This window comes from Carettochelys insculpta, chromosome 2, assembly GCF_033958435.1.
Source record: "Carettochelys insculpta isolate YL-2023 chromosome 2, ASM3395843v1, whole genome shotgun sequence".
NCBI classification, from domain to species: Eukaryota; Metazoa; Chordata; order Testudines; family Carettochelyidae; genus Carettochelys; species Carettochelys insculpta.
In genome coordinates this window covers 57,194,054-57,215,530 of record NC_134138.1, presented here as the reverse complement: position 1 = coordinate 57,215,530, position 21,477 = coordinate 57,194,054, and the positions used below count along the sequence as shown (strand labels likewise).

Here is a 21,477-nt window from a genome sequence, read left to right as displayed (position 1 = left end):
GTAGCGGCTTGCAGTGAGTGACAGCGGAGCACACATACCAAACGCCCCGCCCCGCGCCGCGAGAGAGGACGCGACCTCCGCGCTCAGCTCGCCCGCGAGGCCAGGCCAGGCTGCCCATCTGGGTGCGCTCCGAGCGCACGAGCCTGGGCTCCGGCAGTCCGGGGTCGGCCGCGGCGCAGACCGCCCGCCGCGAACTACATTTCCCACAGGGCCGGGCGCTCCGACGGGCGCTCGCCTCGGCGAAGGGGCTTGTGGGAATCGTAGTGCCAGGCAGCGCACGGAGAAGATGGCGGTGCCCAAGGCCACCGTGGTGCTCAAGCACGTGAAGAGCGTCATGGTCCGGTTCTGCCCTTTCCAGACCCACGTGGAAGCCACGCGGTGAGGAGAGCTCGGGAGGGCGGCCAGAGCCCGCCGCGGGGAGCGGCCAGTCCAGCTACGTCCCCATTGACCCCCCCTACCCCCGGGCGGCGCCGGTCGCGTCCGTTTCCCTGCCCGGGGAGCCGCCAGTCGCGCCGATTCCCCAGCGCCCGGGGAGCCGCCAGTGACCCCCATTTTCCCCTCACCCAGGGAGCACCCAGTCGTGCCCCATTTCTCACCCACCCACACGAGGAGCATCCAGTGCCCCCATTTCCCCCATCGGGGAGCAGCCAGTCACCCCCATTCCCTCACCTCCGGGGAGTTACCAGTGACCCCCCATTTCCACCCCCATCCAGGGAGCAGCCGGTCTTGCCCATTTCCCACCTCCCCTGAGAGCTACCAGAGACCCCCATTCCCCCCCCAATCCAGGGAGCAGCCAGTTGTGCCTCATTTCTCCCCCCACCAACCCGAGGAGCAGCCAGTCACCCCCCATTCCCTTCACCTGGGGAGCAGGCAGTGACCCGCATTTTCCCCTCAGCTGCAGAGCAGCCAGTCACCCCCTAGCCCCTGCACCTGGGGAGCAGGCAGTGAACCCCATTGCCCCCCACCCCACATGGGGAGCAGCCAGTGACCCCCAAGTCCCCCTCACTGGGCAACCAATCTCCTCACCTGTTCAAAGGCGGAGCCCGAAGGTGGTGGTCAGCCTGGCCTCTCTGTTCTCCCATGTGTCCCTCAGGGAGCCTGAGCCCCATTCAGCCTAGCAAGTGAGGTCTTTCCCATTGCCTGCCTGCACCTCACTCCCTCCGCAGCCCGCTGGGAGATGTGGCAGTGAGAGGCTCACAGGACTTGCTCTGCTTGTGGGAGGTGGAGACTGGTGAAGGGCAGTGAGTGGTTCTGGCTCCCCCAGTCTGCTCACCCTCTTTCGCCCTTATCTTCTCTAGTCAAGGACATTGATGGTCCCAGGGTATCTTTGATTCTACTTACAGGGCTCTGTGGTTTCAAAAACACTCCATAAAAATGGTCTGGTGGGTGTGTGTGTGGGTGTGGTGGTGGAGGGTTACTTGCTGTTCTGTGGGTCCTACGGCAAGCGATCGGTTTTAGATTAGTTACCAACTACAAAGACAACTCCACTTGGGCAGAGGGAGAGTCAGCAGAAGTACTTTCCTTCTTCCCGTTATTGTCAGTTTTTAGTAGTATTGCCAACCTTAAATGTTTAACAAAGCCCGCAGGTCAGATAACTACAAACTGAGATTAAAAACAAATGCTCCTGTGCTCAAAAGCAACCTTTAAAAAATTGCCCTGTTTTTGAGTCTATGAGGTGTACTCAGGACACTTACGTTACGTAAAAGAATAAATGGACATAAATCAGACATCAGGAACGGTAATGCACAGAAGCCTGTGCGGGAACACTTCAATGTCCCTGTCCCTGGACACTCAGGAGCAGATTGAAGGGTGACAGTCCTGAGACAAAGACATTTCAAAAATTAAATGGAGAGAGAAATCTCTGAGCTGCAATTTATTTGCAAATTTGACTCCATTAACCAAGGCTTAAACACAGACTGGCAGTGGCTCGCAGTTTACAAAGGCAGCTTCTCTGCCCTGGGTGTTAACATCTCCCTATTAGACTCTGACAGTGGCTCACATCCCCGTCTGATCTGACGTGTTTTTTCCTCTTTTGATACCTACTATTGATAATGGGCCATTTCCAACTTGCTGAATAGACGCCGTCAGCTCAGGCCCTCCCTTTTTCTGGGACCCAATTCTTTAAATATCCCTCTGACAGCACACCCCCCATGCATCTGATGAAGCAGGTCTTTGCCCGCAAAAGCTTATGCTCCAAAATATCTGTTAGTCTATAAGGTGCCACACAACTTCTTGTTGTTCTCTAAAGCAATGTTTCTTAAATCACGTTCTGTGAACAACCCTCAGGAACGTTGTGAGCATCTGACACTTTTTGATACCATACACTGATGGTATATGTTTTCTGATATTAAAACCAGATACAATGTTACTACTTCGTTCCTATGACACCTGATAAAATGACTTTGTTTTGTTTTTGCAGTATCTGTCCCTGTTAGTTTTTTGGGGTTGTTTTTTTTTTTAAAAGAAAATTTTCATAGGTGTTCCACATAAAACATATTGTTTGGTGTTCTGTGGTCTCAAAAAGCTCAAGAAATGTTGCTTTAAAGTAACATAAATTACAGACTTGGAGCATGTTTGAGGAGTTATTTTATACATCCCTGCAGGTGTGGAAGTGCATATACACATGGTAATAAAGGTTAAGGCTGGAAGGGATAACCAGGTAATCTAGTCTGACCTGACTACAGGTTGCCACCAGCACCACTTAGTACCTTCGAACTAAACCCAACAACTGAAATTAAACCAAAGTATTGCAGTCCTCTTGAGACCTCAGGTCAAGAATAGAAGGGACCAAGGTGCACCAGTGCCAAAGACCTTTACAATGGCAGGGAAATGAGTGAGAAATACGCATCTAATCCTGGCATGTAACTGTCACCCATATGCTATAGAAAAAGGCAATACACAACCAGAGTCGTTGCCAATTTGGCCTCAGAGAAAATTCCTGCCTGCCCTGACATATGGCAGTCAGTTAGACCTTGAGCATGTGAGCAAGAAGCAGTAAGCCAACATCTTGAGAGAATGCTTGGTGCTATCTCAGAGCTCTGCCTCAACCCATCCAGTGTCATCTCCAGCTGTGTTCATCTCTGATGCTTCAGAGGAAGGCAATAAAAACCACACACAACAGAGTACATCGGTGCTTATATAGGGAATCCCTTCCTGACTCTTGCAGGTGACTTACGTGGCTTCAAAGCAACCCTATTAGTTAAACTTTGGCTAAAAAGTAAATGTTGGAAAAATAAACAAGGTACACAAATTTTAGTAAATCATTGAGAATGTTAATATGGAGTTGGGAGGAAATCCAATGGAAACGTACGTGGTTTGAACTGTGATGCGAATTTTCTGGGACATAGGGGCTCTTTGGCATACTTGGCTTAATCTAATTCTAAACTCCCCTCCCCTCTGCTCTCTGATTTGCTCACCTTGATAATTTTTTTATGATTTATCAACTTTGATTACTGTTTTTGGTTCTCTGTGCCTTAAATATTGAGTCTGTTCTGGTATGGCTATGGTCTGAAGAAGTGGGTCTGTCACACAAAAGCTCACCTAATAAATTATTTTGTTAGTCTTTAAAGTGCTACTTGACTGCTTTTTTGTTTTGATAAACAAAAACTTTTCTCTGTAGTCCAAACATTGAAACACTGACAAACTGAAAGTAAAACTGTTTATAAAGCAAAATGAAGTGGACTTGATTGATTGTATTTTCCCAGATAAAAGAAATGCAGAAGGTAAACAAAATCGTGAAAAGGAAATAGGATTTTAAGCTTTCTTTGTTAAAATGATCATGCAGTTGAATCTGCATTAATGGGATTCCTTATAGAACTGGGACAGTAAATATAAATCTTAACTTTGGCTAGACAGAAGCATCAAACTAGGCAAATTAATTGCAGAAACATGTTCAGCGTATTCTTACTTAATCTATATTTCTTAAATCTTTTCAGAATATTTCTTGAACATGTAAACAGTAGAAAAGCTCGTGCCTCCAATATCAACTGTGTAGTGAAAACAGATGTAAGACACGATGGGTCTGAACCAGTTATAGACATCATGTTTGGTAAGAAGTTTATCATTAATCTTAAAGGGAACATAGCTGTTCTAGACTCTCACTAGAAGGTATCTGTGGTTGTTTTCTGTAATTTGTATTATACAGGTTGAACCTCTGTAGCCCAGCACTCTCTCCTCTGGCAACATCTGTAATCGAGCATGATTTTAGTTAGCCAGGTGATCACTTATCATGGATGTGGCCAAGCTTCCTGCAGTCCCATAAAGGTTGCTTATAGCCACCAGTTCTGGCTCTCAGTGTTCTGTGCTGTTATTTAGCTGAATTTACTCCTCAATGTCTTTTAAGAACCGAATGAGCAGTGGAAGTGGTAGTAATGCTGCTAGGCAATTTTGATGTCTTGTTGTTCAGAAAATTCTCTTATCCAGCACCAATCAGGTCCCAGGGTGCTAGGTAGAGAGGTTCAGTGTGTAGAAGCGCCTTGACATTCCCATTATGGATTAGAACAACATTGTGCAAGGTGTTGTACAACTTATGAAAGAGCTGAAAGAGATATCACCACTGAGCATTGAGAACGAGACTGATATTTTTAAGGAGGAAGTAGAAAGAACAGTGAAATGATTAAAGAACAACAAGAGCCCTGGAATTAAGATAATGGGAGAGATGACCAAATATGGTGGAGAAAATATGATTCAGGAAATACACTGACTATAATATAGCCTGGAAAGAAGGGAAGGCACTTAAGGTATGGACAAGATCTGTGCTAATGACAATACACAAGAAAGGAAGTATGTTGGAGTACAAGAACTACAGAACAATTGCCCTAGTGAGTGATCTAGGCAAGGTGCTGATGATGATACTGTTGGAAAGACTGAGATCACAGATAGAACATCTAATGGATGAGTAAGTGGGATTCAGGAAAGCTAGAAATACCATACAGCAAGTATTGGCACTAAGATTGAGAACAGAGAACGCTTAATGAAAGAACAAGAACATGTGCAATTGCTTCTTTGATTTTAAGAAGGCATTTGCCAGGATAGATCAAAAAGTGACTTGAGTGGTGTTGGAGTCATGTGGAGTGGATAGCAGACTGGTTATTGAAGGATATCAACGACAATGCAGAGGCCTCAGCGAGCATGTGTGGAGAGTTGGGAAATTGGTTTCGAATGAGTAGAGGTATGAGACAAGGACATCTGATATCGATGACTATCTTCATCATGCTCCTAGAGAGAGAGATGGACAAGATCAAGGAAGAGGTAGAAGGGATATCACTACATGGGATGAGACTTAACAACTTGAGGTTCGCAGATTATATAGTTATCAAGGAAAAGGAAGAGAAGCTAGTGAGAATGGTGCAGGTGCTAAAACAGGAAGGGAATCAGTAGACTGATTATGAATATCAATAAAACAAAGACAATGGTATTTGGAGATAAAGAAATAGGCAGGAAGATCAGTAGATGGGCTCGAATTAGAGAATGTAGATAAGTTCGTGTCTGGGGTGCAACATGACCTATGATCTAGATTCTAAGAAGGAAGTAGAGCCTAGAATAGCAAAAGCAAGAGTGAGTTTGAAGGCAGTGGGTAAGACTGGGAAAAGCAAAGTGATTAGCTTAGGAAAGATGCTGAGCATCTTGAAAACGTGTGTATTCAGCAGCATTTTGTATGGATGTGAGACATGGGTGATAACAAAAGATGCAAAGAGAAGGATATTGGCATTTGAGGAGTTGTCATAGAAAGATCCTGAGAATAGGATGGATGCAGAAGGTCACCAGTGAGGAATTATATAGGAAGATACAGCCAAAAGAGAACCTATTGCAGAAGGTTGACAATGTAAGCTAAAGCTATTCGGGCATTTCTGCAGAATGAATGACAAGAGGAAAGTCAAAACCCTGGTATTTGGCATAATGGACAGCTCCAATAGGAGGGGTAGACCCCACAGAGAATGGGTAGATTATATAGTAGATTGGTGTGGAGCTAGTCTATGGAAACTAAGTTGCTCTGCACTGGACAGTTAAAGATGGGAGGAAAAAGTGAGGGAGGTGTTGGACACCAACGGGGTGCAGAGCCCATGGTTGGTCATGATGATGATGATGATGATGATGAAGGGGAATGTTCCTCTCCCAAAAGGATGAACTTCATTGAAAACATATGATTTGATCCTGAAATGAAGGATCAGCAAGAGAACCCTAGCACTTGTGCTGAGCCCTACTGAAATCATCACAGCTTCATGCTGCCCAGAGACCAGTCTACCTCTGTATCTCTCTGTCTCACTTGCAATATTGGAGTCATAGACTTCTCAGGTCTTGAGAATTTACAATCTGATCCTGCAGCTACTTATGCAGTTGAGCAACTTGATTAAATGAGCTGTCCAAGTTAGCTCAGTGGGACTATTCACCTGTATAAATGTTTGTAGAAAGGGGGCTATGAGATGTGCACTCAGCTCCATGGGCTCCTCTAACTTACACCAGTGGTTTGTGTCAACCCCCAAAAGCAGCCCAGATTTGAGGCACTGCGCAAATGGCTTTTATCTACCCATTGTTTTTTTTTTAACTTTACTGATGATTATTTGTTTCTTTTAAAATTTCATATTTTAATTGGGTCAGCTGCCATTACTAGATTACAATGCAAAGATTTGGCTTCGATACATAAAGCAAATAATACTTTTCTTTTAGTGTTTCTCGGGTATTTTCTTCCTCCTTTATGTACCACCTTGTTTCTTGCCAGCATATACTAGATGATGAAGCTCAATGCTGTACAGAGTTTCTCCTGAAAGGGATTATTTTAATGACACCAAGAGCTAAACTGCCCTTTTAGGTCAATGGAAGTGCATCACTGACCCAGGGAGGATACTGTGGCTATGTAGCACTGGTGGCTATAAGTCTACCTAATATAGGTTGATTTACCTTCCTGCTGCAGACATGCCCTTAAAGTCCAAGTTTGCTGACCTTCAGAGAATAATGCAAACTACATCTGTTCTGAAACTAGATCATATCTCAGAGAGCTTTTCCTTATGTCTAGATGAGGCAGTTCAGAGCTGGAGGTTGTGTTTGTTGTTGTAAACAATTAACTTTAAAACGTTGTTTGCTCTTAATGTATGCTATGTGTGTAGATTGAGTGGTATGGTATCACTGAATACTTTCAAGTAAACTGAATGAACTCAACTTAATTTGAATGTGTGCTAAATTGTTTCTTACAACTTTTTGTCATCTCTAAAAACTTACAATATTTCCTTTACAGTTGATGGAGACAGATTAGTAATGAAAGGAGCCAACTTGACAGCAGCAGAAATGTTATCAGCTTTCAACTCAAGATGCACAGCAAAAAACCTTCAGGCAGAAGAGAAAACTAAGAAGAAGACAGCTTGAAGATCAAAGAAACAACTATGCTTAAAATTGTGGATGGATGGGAAAGTTGCACGCAGCTTTTGTAATCAGAACTACATAGGAAACTGACTGTGGACAGGTTTTGGATGTACAAATGAATTCCTCTAGCCATATACAGAAACTATCAGTCTCTTGACCATGCACACACTGGATTTGTACCATGCCTATATGTATATTAATATGAATAATGACGTGAGCCTAATAAATTTGTTACAAATGGAAAAAAATTAAATTCGAACAGTGTTTTAGTAGACTTGTTATGCATTGGTACCCAAAACTTAGTTTGATAAAACAAATTTTATTGGTTTTAAAGTTAAATCAATGAATATAAACGTGGTGAACAGATTTATGATATTAACTTGGCTTGCTCTCAGTCAGCTGCAGTATTTTTTGAAAATATTCAGAACAGATGCTATCGTGTTCTTGTCTGGCCCTAAGTAACTGATTTGAATTGAAGAATCTCTGAAGTTTAGTAACAGTATAGTTAGTTCAGCAATGAAATCAAAGTCACAAAACAAACAACAATCTGTTAGATCCATTTTGTAAGAGACTATCCACAGAGAAAAAGTGCTGTCTATGTATTGTGAATAAAGGTCACAGAATATAGCCCAAAGTGAAAGATGATTTGATGTTTGGAGAGAGAGGTCATTTGCTGTGCTACAGATTTGTTAGTTTTTTCTCAAGAACAGAGTGGGTCTAATTATGAATTTTTTTTCATATGCATAAAATCTGCAGAAGGAAGAGCAGGTTTATCAGTACAGATTTGTAGGTTTGGGCCACAGAAAGGAGAACAGTGGTGTCCATTAGGCTCCCTCTTATTTAAGAAAAGTGGCAAGAGGAGATAGGTTAAAGCTTTTGTTGTTGTTTGTGTTTGTACAGTGCCTCGTCAAATGAGGTCCTCCTCCATGTGGGGCTTCTAGACACAACCCTGCTATGCACCGTAATGGGTGTTTTTAAATTTATATTTACTACATTACATATCCGTCCTTTAGTCCAGTTTCTCTCACCCAGGGTTATGTGTATCCTTGGGGGTACACTGAGGTGTTTAAGGGGATACATCAACTCATCCTGATATTTTGCTTAGTTTTAAAACAGGCTACATAAAAACCACTAGTAAAGTCAGTCCAGTCTAAAAGTTCTTTCAGACACTGACTTGTTTCTACTGTTTCATATGCCTTGTACTGAAATGTAAATACAATATTTGTATTCCAATTGATTTATTTGATAATAAGATGGTAGAAAGTCAGCAGGTTTTCAGTAGTAGTATTCTGTGATATTTATCCATGTTTTTGTAAGTAAGTAGTTTGTTAGTGAGATGTAACTTGGTGGTATACAAAACAAATCTGACTCCTGAAAAGGGTACAATAATCTGGAAAGGTTGAATGGCACTGGCTTCCAGACCTCATATTACTTTAGGACTGTGTTTTTCAACTGGTGGTTCATGTATCCCTAGGGGCATGCAAGAGAAGCCTGGTAGTTCTTAAAATTATTTTTTTTTAAAAAGGGGTACTTTTTTTAAATAAAGTTTGAGAAACAATGCTTTAGTCATTGTACAGATATTAAAACCATGGCAAAAGGACATATGTCCTTAATGCAATAAAAGGACTCTGCTGCCCAAAGCCATTTTAAAGCATAGCCTTTATACTCATACATTAACAAGCTCAGTATATAACACAATAATCCCATAGTAGTTAGAATATTTCCCTGAAAAATAAAACCTCACCCCATGTAGGGCACACAAGCACGTTAAAATAGATGAGCATACCCAGAATGCTAACACATCTAAGCTGTGCCAGTTCCAGAAGCAAGGTTCCCTCAGAAATTGTCCTATTAGCAGTTCCTCTTCTTTGAAATCAGCAGAGTCTCAGTTTTGGTGGCTCCACTATGTTCCTCACTGCAGAAAGGAAGTCTTAAGGGTAGTTGGGCCCCAAGCCATTTAGGGCTCTGTGGATCAAAACCAAAACCTTAAATTCCTACTGGAAATCACCATGCAAATGTCGTGCTTTCCGAGTGAATCTCACTTAGTTACGAAAGTAGACATGGCTACAGCATTCATTCCCATGAGGTGTATGTAACCACCTGCTTATAGTGATGCAGCTGATTTTTTTAAGGCAAAAGGGGAGAGAAGCAGTGGGGGTGAGAGATGGAGTTTTGTTGAATCCTCTGAGTCAGTTCTTAGGCCCAGAGACAGCTAGAGCAGGATGGTGGCTTTATTGATAGTTTTTGGGCATGCTCAGTAGAAGTTTTTGTATTTGTAAATAGGGCTCCTATTAAGGGCAAGCACATACTCTACATTCAATCAGCGGTTAGTGGGGAAATGTTATAAACGGGGGATCTAGAGACTGCCCTATGGACTCAATGGCTGACCGACGCACAACCAAGGCCTCTCTTTTGTGAGGGCCACGTTCCAGAGCCAGTGCCATGTTGGATCCAATCTACAACCTCCCTAACTTGTTATAAGCTTAGGAAATGGTCAACAAATAACTCTGGGGCTGGAATTGCTGATGGCTGTGGAGATCTTCTGATTGTTTTGTGGAGCAGATTTTGAGGAGTAAGGAGGGAAAGTGGGGCTCCATTCACCTCTGGTTCTGAAGGAAGTGACATGCGGAGACTTTTGATGCAATGCAGCAGAGACTGAGAAGTTGTGGCTGTGAAAAGATTGAAGGGAAATGTTTATATGTGTGTGCACTAAGGGGCACTTGCATGGAGATTCTTGAAATTGGAGGCACTGGTCTGTTTTTTTGCCCTGAAACTTGCTTGGTTTTGAGACACTTTCCTCCTCCTTTTGCCAAAGGTGAATGTCCAAGGGATACCACTCTGCATCTGTGATTGAGGTTGGGGTACGAACCCACATCATACAGGCCAGATAACAAAAGTACATTCCAATTCTGGGAATATGTGCAATGTAATGGAAATACAGTATCTGCCTGTGACATTGACTTACTTTTAATAACAATATACAGAGCCATGTAATGCTGTAATTTATTTTAATGTAACAGTTATTAAAGATCTCTTGAAACATGGGTTATGCTTTGCCACTAAAACCTTCCTCACGGGAAGTAAATCTTTTCTTTAATGAATAATCTACAGTAGAGACACAAAAAATCTACTAATTTTCCAACCTCCATCAGCAGGCTAGCCCTGCTCAGTTTACATCTATATGAAAAAGTGAACGCCAGTGACATCTGGTTTTATTTGTCCAGGAAAAGTTTAATTTCTATTTCTTTCATTCTTCCTTAAAACCCTGCCCTCTTTTCCTACAGCCCGAGGCTAAGCACTCTGACCCTCCTGCCATGACTACTCCCCACGCCAGCCTCCCACCCAGACACCATCAGCCTGAGCCCAGCCCCCTCATAGAAGTGCCATGTCAGTCCCTTCCCCAGAGTGAGTATGTGCCTCCCTTGCCTTCTGATACGCCTCCCGCAACTCTTTCATTTTCACACAGCTCTCCGCTGCTGTCTCCGTTATAGGCCTCTTCCATGCCCAGATCAAATTCCTGCAGCTGAAGTGGAGCCATGACTGCACCCGTTGCCACGCTCCACAGACCCAGGAGATCCACCACCTCCGATGGGCTGCAGGCAGGAGCACGTTTGCGGCATAGAGCTGGCGTGCTCAGCTGGCCAGTTGCTAGGTGGGCAAACTGGAAAAGCAAGTTCAAAACTTCCTGGGCTTTGACAGGAAAGGGATGTTCACCTCTGTACTTGGCTGCAGGGCAGTGGAACTCAAAATGGTGACCAGTGTGGTCACCACAGGCATTGTGAAGGCCACTTAAGGGGAGGTAGGCAATACAGTGTTTCCACTGACAGTGTCACTTTAACTATTCTGACCTAAGCTCCATGCTGCTTCTTGAGGTGGTTTTATGAAGGCAGCATAGCCGGTGAGTTAAAGTAGCTAGAGAAGCACTGTGGTGGTACACCTGCGTAGTTAGGCGGACATAAGCTCCCTTCCCTCAATTTAACTTTGCAGCGTAGACATGCCCTCAGTTTTTATTCCAAAATAAAAGTAACTTTTTGGTTTAGTTTAATCTATGTCCAAAGTAGATTCCATAATACGGGTATCTACACATGAAGTTATTCAGGAATAGTGCTGACTGAGTAACTTCACACGTAGGCAATCCCTTAGCATATAAAATATGTTATTCAAGTTTGTGACAAACTCAAGAAGCTTATAGACATCCTTTTAATTTAGTAATATTGTCTGTGCTAAATGCTCAGAAGAATACACATGGCTATGGAGATTTTGATATTTGTAATCAAAATTTCTTTTTGATGGTTGTTGTAAGTGTAAAAAATGTAAAAGGAGTAATTAGACTGGTTACACATTCAAAATATCTGATTTGAGAGTTAAAAAGGCCTTTGATTATATAAATGAATGGTTCTTGGGAGGAGAGGACAGACTCTAAAAGATAATGACCTGACATAGCACTTCAAAGCATGCACAGAAATCTGGTCTAACACTACACTGATAAAACCACATAAAATCAGTTCACACTTTCCTTCCTATGCTGACTTAATTAAAGGACAAGAAAAAAACTTAGGACTTGTCTACACTTGTCCCCAACTTCAAAGAAGGCATGTTAATCAGGGTGACAGGAGATTACCAATGAAGTGCTGCGGTGAATATGCAGCACTTCATTAGGCTTCTTCTCCCCTGCTGCAACTTCGAAGTGCTGGCAAGCATGTAGCCGTGGGCACTTTGAAATCTGAGGAGTAAAGGAACTTCGAAGTAGTGCGCGCACTTGGAAGTGCCCATGGCTACATGCATGCCAGCACTTTGAATTCTGAAGCTTTGAAGTTGCTGCAGGGAAGAATTAGCCTAATGAAGTGCTGTGTATTCACCACAGCACTTCAATAGTAATCTCCTATCGGCCTGATTACCATGCCCCCTTCGAAGTTGGGGGCAAATATAGACCCAACCTTAGTGAAATAAAGGAATGTAAATTGAGACAAAATATTGGTAAAAAAGTACCTCTGTACTCAATATGTATCCAGGTTGCGAGTTCACGGTGGACTTTAGTTGGGTTTTGAAAAGGCTAGATATTTTAGGATCAATAACGTCCTTTCTAGTCATACACAGTGAGGCAAAGTGAATGAAATTTCTTGCTGCAGGGTACAATCTAATCACTGCAAAGGGGAAAAAAGAGCCCCCTTTACAACTTGTCACATTTGTAGTTATTTAACAATCAGTTATTGGCCACTACCAAAGGCAAGATACTAGATTTTGTGGACCTGTGCTCTGATCCTGTCCTGAAAGCCCTTTATTTGAAATCCAAGTAAATTAATCCATTATTTGTTTCGGGTTGAGCTAACATGAAGGTGACCATAGGATGAGCTAGAGCAGGGGTCAGCAACTTTTTCAAACCAAAGAGCCAAACCACATAAAAATTCAGAACAAGGGGTCAACAAAGAGCTAGTGTAAGAATGCCCATTTGCATAACTGAAAATATACAACTTAATATTATTGATAATTGACACGATGATTAATAATGGTATAAATGAACCATTGTATTTGCACACTTTATTTAATGAGGCTTCAGCGGGTGCATTTTTCTCCACACATTTCTTTGAAGTTTGCATCATAACTGATCAGCTTCATGCACACACTCAGGGTTTCTTGTGCCAATCTTGAGTGCAAATTACTCCTGATGTGATTCAAATGAGAGGAAGCCTGCTCACACACAGATGGAGCCAAACAGTGACAGTAAGGCCAAGCTGACATTCTGCATGACATTGTATGTGACAGAAGTTCTTTCCAAGACTGCAGAATTGTATTAGCTCCATGATCCGATTTCTTCATGTTAGCGCATTCGTGCAGTTTTGCCAGTCCTGTATGTTGTTGAGCAAGGTGTTCTAAATCAGAACTCAGCTTGATCAATTTTTCCACCCAGATAGCCAACTCCTTGAAATCTGTTTCCATTTCCAAATTGCTGACTGAGATGCTGGGAATGACTGGCAAATCCAGTTCTTTAGTGGACACATTATGTGGATGAATTATAAACATAGAGCGCTGTGTTTGTGAAAGTCAGCAAAGTAAGACTTGAATGCCATCAGGAGCTCTGAAACAAACCTGGCCAACTGATGCAAATCAGGGCGGTTATTTGGATTCTCTCTGATAAGAATCATGAGACATTTGTAATTTTTCAAAATGTGCCAATCTGTCTAAATATCTTTGAGGAAGACGGTCAATTTTGATTCAAATTCAAGCACTGTCTGCTGCAGAGTCAGGACTGCATTTCCTTGCCCTTGTAGCTTATGGTTCAACTCATTCAAATGACAAGTAATGGTGACAAGATACTAAAACTTGAGTAACCAGTCACAGTCTGAAAGCACAGCATATTTGATGCCCTTCATGTCCAAAAGTGACTTAATCTTGTTAATTCAGGTGGCAAAACTACACTAAACTTTGTCTCGAGATAACCAAAGAACATTCATAGAATCATAGAACAGTAGAACTGGAAGGGATCTCAAGAAGTCATCAAGTCCAGTTCCCTGCTCTATTGGTAGGCCCAAACACCATCTGATCATCCCCAACAGGTGTCTATCTAACCTGCTTTTAAATAACCCCAGCAACGGAGATTCTGCAACCTCCCTAGGTAACTTATTCCAGTGTTTAACCACCCTAACAGTTAGGAAGTTTTTCCTAATGTCTACTGTAAACCTCCCTTGCTGCAGTTTAAGCTCATTGCTCCTTGTCCTATCTTCAGAGGCCAAGGAGATCAATTTTTCTCCCTCTGCCTTTTAACCCTCTTTGATGTACTTGAAAACGGCTACATGTCCCCTCTAAGTCTTCTCTTTTCTAAACTAAACAAGCCCAGTTATTTCCATCTTCCCCCATATCTCATGTTCTTTAGACCTTTAATCATTCTTGTTGCTCTTCTCTGGACCTTCCCTAATTTCTCCACATCTTTCTTGAAATGTGGTGCCCAGAACTGGACACCATACTCCAACTGAGGCCTAATGAGCATTGAGTAGAATGGAAGAGTGACTTCCCATGTCTTGCTCACAACACTCCTATTAATGCATTCCAGAATCATGTTTGCTTTTTTTGCAACAGCATCACACTGTTGACTCATATTTGGTTGTGGTCCACTATGACCCCTAATTCCTTTTCTGCAGTACTGCTTCCTAGACAGTCGCTTCCCATTCTGTATGTATGAAACGGATTGATTGTTTCTTCCTAAGTGGAGTACTTTGCATTTGTCCTTATTAAACTTCCTCCTGTTTGCCTTAGACCATTTCTCCAGTTTTTCCAGATCATTTTGAATTATCAGCCTATCTTTCAAAATAGTTGCAACCCCTCCCAGCTTGGTATCATCTGCAAACTTAATAAGCATACTGTCTATGCCAATATGTAAATTGTTGATGAAGATATTGAATAGAAGCAGTCCCAAAACAGACCCCTGCAGAACCCCACTTATCATACCCTTCCAGCGTGACTGTGAATCATTAATGACTACTCTCTGAGAATGGTTATCCAGCAAGTTATGCACCCACCTTATAGGGGCCCCACCTAAGTTGTATTTGCTTAATTTATTGATAGGATAATGTGAGACCATGTCAAATGCCTTACTGAAGTCTAGGTATACCACATCCATAGCCTCTCCCTTATCCACAAGACGACTTATCTGGTCAAAAAAAGCTATCAGATTGGTCTGTCATGGTTTGTTCTTTACAAATCCATGATGGCTGTTACCTATCACCTTATTTTCTTCCAGATGTTTACAGATGAATTCCTTAATTATTTTCTCCATTACCTTTCCCTGCACAGAAGTTAAACTGCTTGTTCTGTACTTTCCTGTAGTTCTTTTTCCCCTTTTTTATAGATGGGCACTATGTTTGCCCTTTTCTAGTCCTCTGGAATCTCTCTTGACTTCCAGGACTTTTCAAAGATGATAGCTAAAGGCTCAGAAACCTCCTCTATCAGCTCCTTAAGTATTCTAGGATGCATTTCATCAGGCCCTGGTGACTTGTGGACGTCTAATTTTTCTAAGTAATTTTTAACTCGTTCTTTTCATATTTTATCCTTTAAATCTACCCCCTTCCCACTAGCATGCAATATTTCTGCATCAGCCTTGGTGAAGACTAAAACAAATTAGTCATTAAGCACCTCTCCTTATTTCCAAGCTTCCTGATATTATTTCTCCCTCCTTACTGAGTAGTGGGCCTACCCTGTCCTTGGTCTTCCTCTTGCTTCTAATATATTTATAGAATTACTTCGTTACCCTTTAATTTTCTAGCTAATTTGAGTTTGTTCTGTGCCTTGGCCTTTCTAATCTTGCCCCTGAATACACGCATTGTTTGCTTATATACATCTTTTGTAATTTCTCCTACTTTCCACTTTTTATGTGACTCCTTTTTGATTTTGAGATAATGCAAAATCTCCTGGCTAAGTTCAGGTGGCCTTTTACCACACTACCTAGCTTTCCTGTGCAGCAGTAAAGTTTGCTTTTGGGCCCTTAATAAAGTCCCTTTGAAAAACTGCCAGCTCTTCTCAGTTGTTTTTGCTCTTAATCTTGCTTCCCATGGGACCTTACTGACCAGGTCTCTGAGTTTACCAAATTTGCTTTCCTGAAATCCATGTTCTCTATTTTGCTGTTCTCCCTTTCACTATTGCTTGGAATCATGAACTACATTATGTCATGGTCACTTTCTCCCAAGCTACCTTCCACTTTCAAATTCTCAGTGAGTTCCTCCCTATTTGTTAAAAATCAGATCTAGAACTGCTTCCCTCCCCAGTAGCTTTTTCCATCTTCTGAAATAAAAAATTGTCATCCATGCAGTCTAAAAACTTTCTGGATATTCTGTGCTTCACTTTGTTAGCTTTCTAACATATGTCTGGATAGCTGAAGTCCCTCATCACCCCCAAGTCCTGTGTTTTGGATAATTTTGTTAATTGTTTAGAGAAAGTCTCATCCATCTCTTCTACCTGGCTAGGTGGTCTGTAGTAGACCCCTATCATGACACCATCCTTGCTTTTTGCCCCTTTTAACTTAACCCAGAGACTCTCAACATGTCTGTCTCCTGCCTCCATCTCCACCTCAGTCTAGGTGTGCATATTTTTGATATATAAGGCAACACCTCCTCCCTGTTTACCATGCCCATCCTTCCTGAGTAAGTTGTACCCTCCTATACCAATATTCCAATCGTGTGTTATCCCACCAAGTCTCTGTGATACCAGTTATATCATAGTTGTGTTTGTTTATTAGGGTTTCAAGTTCTTCCTGCATATTGCCCCCCATTTCCACCTCGTTCCTCTTTTTATTCTGCTCTTATAGCCCATGATCCCTCCCATTTCCAACCCATCTCCCAGGTCTCCAGGTTTTTTACTTACCTGTGGGCGTTGGTCACCTGTCCCCATTGAACCTAGTTTAAAGCCCTCCTCATTACGTTAGCCAATCTCGATCCAAATATATTCTTCCCATTCCTCAAAAGGTAAATTCTATCCCTACTTAGCAGTCCTTCATGGAACAGCATCCCGTAATTGAGGAAGTCGAAGCATTCCTGGCAACACCATGCTCACACCCAGGCATTCACTTCCAGAATGCACCTGTCTCTGCCTGGGACCCTACCCTGGACAGGTAGGATTGAGGAGAACACCACCGGTGCTCCCAGCTCTGTCACCCGTACTCCCAGAGCCCTGTAGTCACGCTTGATCTGCTCAAGGTTATACCATGCAGTTTCATTCATGCTGACATGGATGAGTAGCTTGGGGTAGTAGTCAGTAGGCAGATAATCCTCGACCATACCTCCGTAACGTCTTGGATATGGGCTCCTGGCAGGCAGCATACCTCCTGGGATGACGTGTCAGGGCGACAGATGCGTGCCTCCATCCCCCTCAAAACAGAGTCTCCTATCACCACTACCCTACGTTTCTTTCTCATAGTGGTGGCAGCAGACCTCCCAGCCTTGGGGTACAAAGCTTCTCTGATTCACCTGTAGGGGGTGATTCCTTATCTCCTGTATCTCCCATATCCAGAATGGTGTAATGGTTTCCCAGTACCACAGTGGGAGGATTGGGAGCAGGATTAGAGCACTGCCTGCTGCCGGAAGTGACCAGCTGCCAGCATCCCCCTGAGCCATCTCCACCTCCACTGATGGCGTCAGCACTCCTTCGTGGTGGGACAGCTACCTTAACCTCTGTTGTCTCCACAGGAATACTGTCCAGGAATTGCTCGTGGAGTCTAATACTCCTAAGCCTGGCTACCTCTTCCTGTAGCTCCACCACCTGCTTCCTGAGAGCTTTTATCATGAGACATCTTCCACATTGGATGGTCTCCCCAGCCTGGACGTCAGTAGGTGGGAATTGCAAGTCACAGTCCCTGCAAAACCACCCCAAGGTCTGCATAGAGGCATCCCTGGTCAGGGGGTCTGTCTGACTACCGGTGCAGGTGGAGGAGACAGAAGCAGTGCTGGCACACATGTTGCGGGTCTTCCTAACCATAGTGGAACCCCTCTGTCAAACTTCCTCTTAAAACTGACCCATCTGCAGCCCCCTGCTGGCCTCGCTCCCCTCATTGGTCCGACTCTGGCTTTTAAAGCCTGCAAACCTCCGTTAGGCCTCCCCCTTAATAGTCACACAGGGGAAGGCTGATCCTGAGGCTGATCAAAGGCAATCAAGGGATCAAAAAGATTCCAACCCTCCAGGCACACAAACCCAACAGCTACAGTAACTGAAACTGAAATCAGCTGCACTCAGAAATCAAAATGTAAACAGTCAGGCAAACTTGACATGGTAATTTGGGATACAGTTTTTGGTATAAAAGTACTAGACAATGCAAAAATGGAACTAGCTCCCATCTCAACTCCTCTAAACTCCATTCTCAAAACTCCCTCCTATTTGCAATCATCTGTTTGCAAGTTCTGCATTAGTAGAACAGGGAATTTGGAATATACTTCCTTGAGCAGTGACTGAAATTGATGGTGATTAAGGGCTCAGGCAAGAATCCAATTGACAATAGGAACCGCCAGTTTCATTACATTTCCGAGTTCAGTTCCACAAGATTGTATACAAAGTGCCACCTGAGGCACAATGCAATGGAAGTTCAAAAATGTGTGCTTCAGCTGTTCTGAGAAACGAGTAAGGAATCCCCCGTATTGCCAACTATGCTAGGTGCACTGTGCATACACACACACACACACACAAGATTATCCAACTGTATATCTTCCTCACTGACGAAGTTCATCAGTTTTAAGGAGGTCTTCACACCTTGTTTGATTTTGCATTGGTAATATCGCAATCATTTCGTCATGCACAGCATTTCCACAAATACATCATCCCAGAATACGCCACTGATTACGTGAGCTGTCTCGTCCAAAGCAAATGAAAAGTAAGTAGTTGTACTCATATTTTGCATTTATTCCTTGTCAATTGATGGGCTACTGTCACAGCTCTGTCATGAACTTTTTTTTTTTTTGCCAATAATAGCATGCCCTGAATTTTTTGTAAGTGTTTGTCCTTCTTGTAAAACTCATCAAATAGTTCATGACCAATTTTTGGCATGCATCACTTCATGTAATCCCTCTCAAATAATGCTGAATAAGCCCCACAAAGCTTGCAGTGGTTAAGCTCCCACTTTTTTTCTTTTTTACTGTGCCAACAAGTTATTTTGTCCAATGTTCCTTTATCGCTGCAGCTCTTCACTGGCTTTTTTTGCACTCCACCCTTGGGGTATTTTGTTGCAAATGCTGCATGTTTTATTATGAAATGCCGTTCTACATTGGATTTTTTTTTTGTTTGAGAGCATACTGGGTGCGTCTACACTAGGAACTAACTTTGACGTTAACTTGGAAGTTAGGCACTATTTCAAAGTAGCCAGCAGAGAGTCTACACACATTTTTCCCAACTTCAAAGTCTTTACACCATTCCCGGGAATGGAGTAGTACCCTACTTCGAAGTTTAACTTTGAAGTAGAGTGTGTGTAGACCCTTCAGAGTTATTTTTGTAGTGTAGGCACAGCCACTTTCACTACAAATGAGACACTGTGGAGATCCAGACATATCCACACATGCAAACATGTCCGTCTACTCCTTTTGAAAATTTGGGTACTTGTCAACTCCCTTCCTCTTCACCATTTTTACTGTTAAGGGTCACAGAGTTCACTATCGTGGATGATGGAAAGTTTTCTAGATCAATCAATAAAAAAGAATATGCACAGGTCCCAATAAGTGGAGAAGATGGATGGTTGTTAAACAATTACACAACAATTAAAGGCAGGAATGAATGTAACTTAACTTTCTTACAGGTATTGGCCTATTACACAAAAAAAGACCATTTTGACAGGAGTAACTTTGTGCTTTTAAAAGTTTGAATTAGTTTTTCATTTTAATTTAAAAGGTCGTGTGTATTTTGGGAATGACTAGAGAGCCGTACCTGGTTCCGAACTGAGCCATATTTGGCTCCTGAGCCATAGGTTGCCTGCTTCTACACTAGGTCACCTGGGAGCAGGGCTGAAAGAAGTAGATTAAATTTCCAACAGGTACTGACCTGTGACTCCCCCTCCCCTGGACCTCAGAGCAGGGGCTTGCAATAGGACAGTGCCTGTTAGGAATTGAAGTGTGGGGCAGAATGAGGGAGGATCAGGGCAGTGGGTTCGAGTGCATGTGAGCGTGGAGGGCTCAGGCCAGGGTGGGGATTTTGGGGTTGCAGGAGTCAGGACAGGGATTGGGGGGCTCGGCGAGGATTGGGTGAAGTGTGAAGGGGTGCAGGAGACGGCTGGGGAATGTGAGGCGCCTGGGGCAGAGGGCTGGGCATCTGTGGAGGGTGCAGGAGTCAGGACAGGCAGCTACGAGTGTGGGTGCTCGGTGTAAGGGAGGTATGGGGTGAAGGCTTGGGGGAAGGGGGCTGGGGCTGTGGGGGGTTCAGAACGGGCTGAGTAGGGTGAGGTGCAGGAGTCAGGGTTGGGAGTGTGAGAAGGGGCTCAGGGAAGAGTTCTGGGGTGTGTGTATGGGGGTGCAGGGGTAAGACCTGGGAGTGTGTGAGGAGGGGCTCAGGGCAGGGAATTGGGGACATGTGGAGGGGTGCAGGAGTCAGTGCCTGGAACTGGGAGTGTGGGGGGCTCAAGGCAGGTGGGATGTGGGGGTGCAGGAGTTAGGGTTGCGTGTGGGGGCTCAGGGCAGAGGTTTGGGGTGTGTAGGGGACAAGGACACCATTGAGGGAGGCAGAGGGGCTGAAGACCACTGAGATTCATGCCCAGGCACTGCTTGCTCATCCCTTTTTTGTCACTGTCAGGGAGCGGGAAGAAAGCACACAGAGCGGGGAGAGGAATGCACGCACACCGCTTTACGCTCCTCTTCGCTCCCTAGCAGTGACGGGAGGGGAATAGCAAGCGACATACTGGTAAGATCTTGGGCAGGTGGGCTGTGTCAGTCCCAGAGCAGGGGAGCGGGGGAGGGGGTTGTGCCTCTAACCAGCTCCTTCCATCTGCCTGGCTGCGGGCTGCTTAACGCAGCAGCCTGTGTGGGAGCTCAGCTGGAAGTGACTACACCTCCTCCTGCAGTGGAGTACCCCCACCGGCCGGCTCCTCCTTCCAGAGCCGCACACGGGTGCACTGGCTTACTTTCACCTCTGACTCCTACCCTCGTTTCTGCACTGCTGCCTTCCAAGCTGGGCTGTCGACAAGCAGCTGCCGCTCTCCCACAGCCCAGCTCTGAAGACAGCAGTGCAGAGGTAAGAGTGGTGCTGTATGGTATTTCCATCCTTCTGTGCTGCTGCCAGCAAGGGGATACCTTCAGATCTGGGTACCTGGCCAGCAGGCACTGCTTTCTGGCCACCCAGCTGTGATGGCAGTGTAGGAATAAGGGTGGCAGTACCATGACCCGCTATAATAACCTTCAAGAACAACAAGAAGTCCTGTGGCACCTTATAGACGAACAGATATTTTGGAGCATAAGCTTTTGTGGGCAAAGACCCGCTTCATCAGATGCATGAGTTGGGGGGGCTGGTTTCAGAGGGGTATTTAAAGAGTGGTGTCCCAGTACAAGGGAGGGCCAGAGCTGACAAGGTCTGTTCAGGCAGGGTGGAAAAGGCCCATTATCAGTAGTATGTATGAAGAGAGGAAAAAACACCTTGCAACCCACTTTTGAGTTGCGACTCCCAGTTTGA

General features: G+C 43.9%; 1 protein-coding gene across 1 annotated transcript; it reads left to right on the top strand.

Moving 5' to 3' along the window:
• Positions 1 to 96: 96 nt before the first annotated feature.
• On the top strand, positions 97 to 10,395 carry MRPL53 (mitochondrial ribosomal protein L53). The gene is made up of 3 exons (XM_074985721.1): positions 97 to 378; positions 3,936 to 4,048; positions 7,232 to 10,395. Exons 1-3 carry the CDS (start codon positions 287 to 289, stop codon positions 7,357 to 7,359), a joined length of 333 nt encoding a protein of 110 aa, XP_074841822.1. The 5' UTR covers positions 97 to 286; the 3' UTR covers positions 7,360 to 10,395.
• The last annotated feature ends 11,082 nt before the right edge of the window (positions 10,396 to 21,477 follow it).

What these genes read in the sequence shown, in the direction of transcription:
- MRPL53 (XM_074985721.1), top strand. Translation starts at nt 287, where the DNA reads ATGGCGGTGCCCAAGGCCACCGTGGTGCTCAAGCACGTGAAGAGCGTC. An exon ending in ACCCACGTGGAAGCCACGCG is followed by an intron (nt 379 to 3,935) that starts GTGAGGAGAGCT and finishes AAATCTTTTCAG; the next exon opens with AATATTTCTTGAACATGTAA. An exon ending in AGTTATAGACATCATGTTTG is followed by an intron (nt 4,049 to 7,231) that starts GTAAGAAGTTTA and finishes TTTCCTTTACAG; the next exon opens with TTGATGGAGACAGATTAGTA.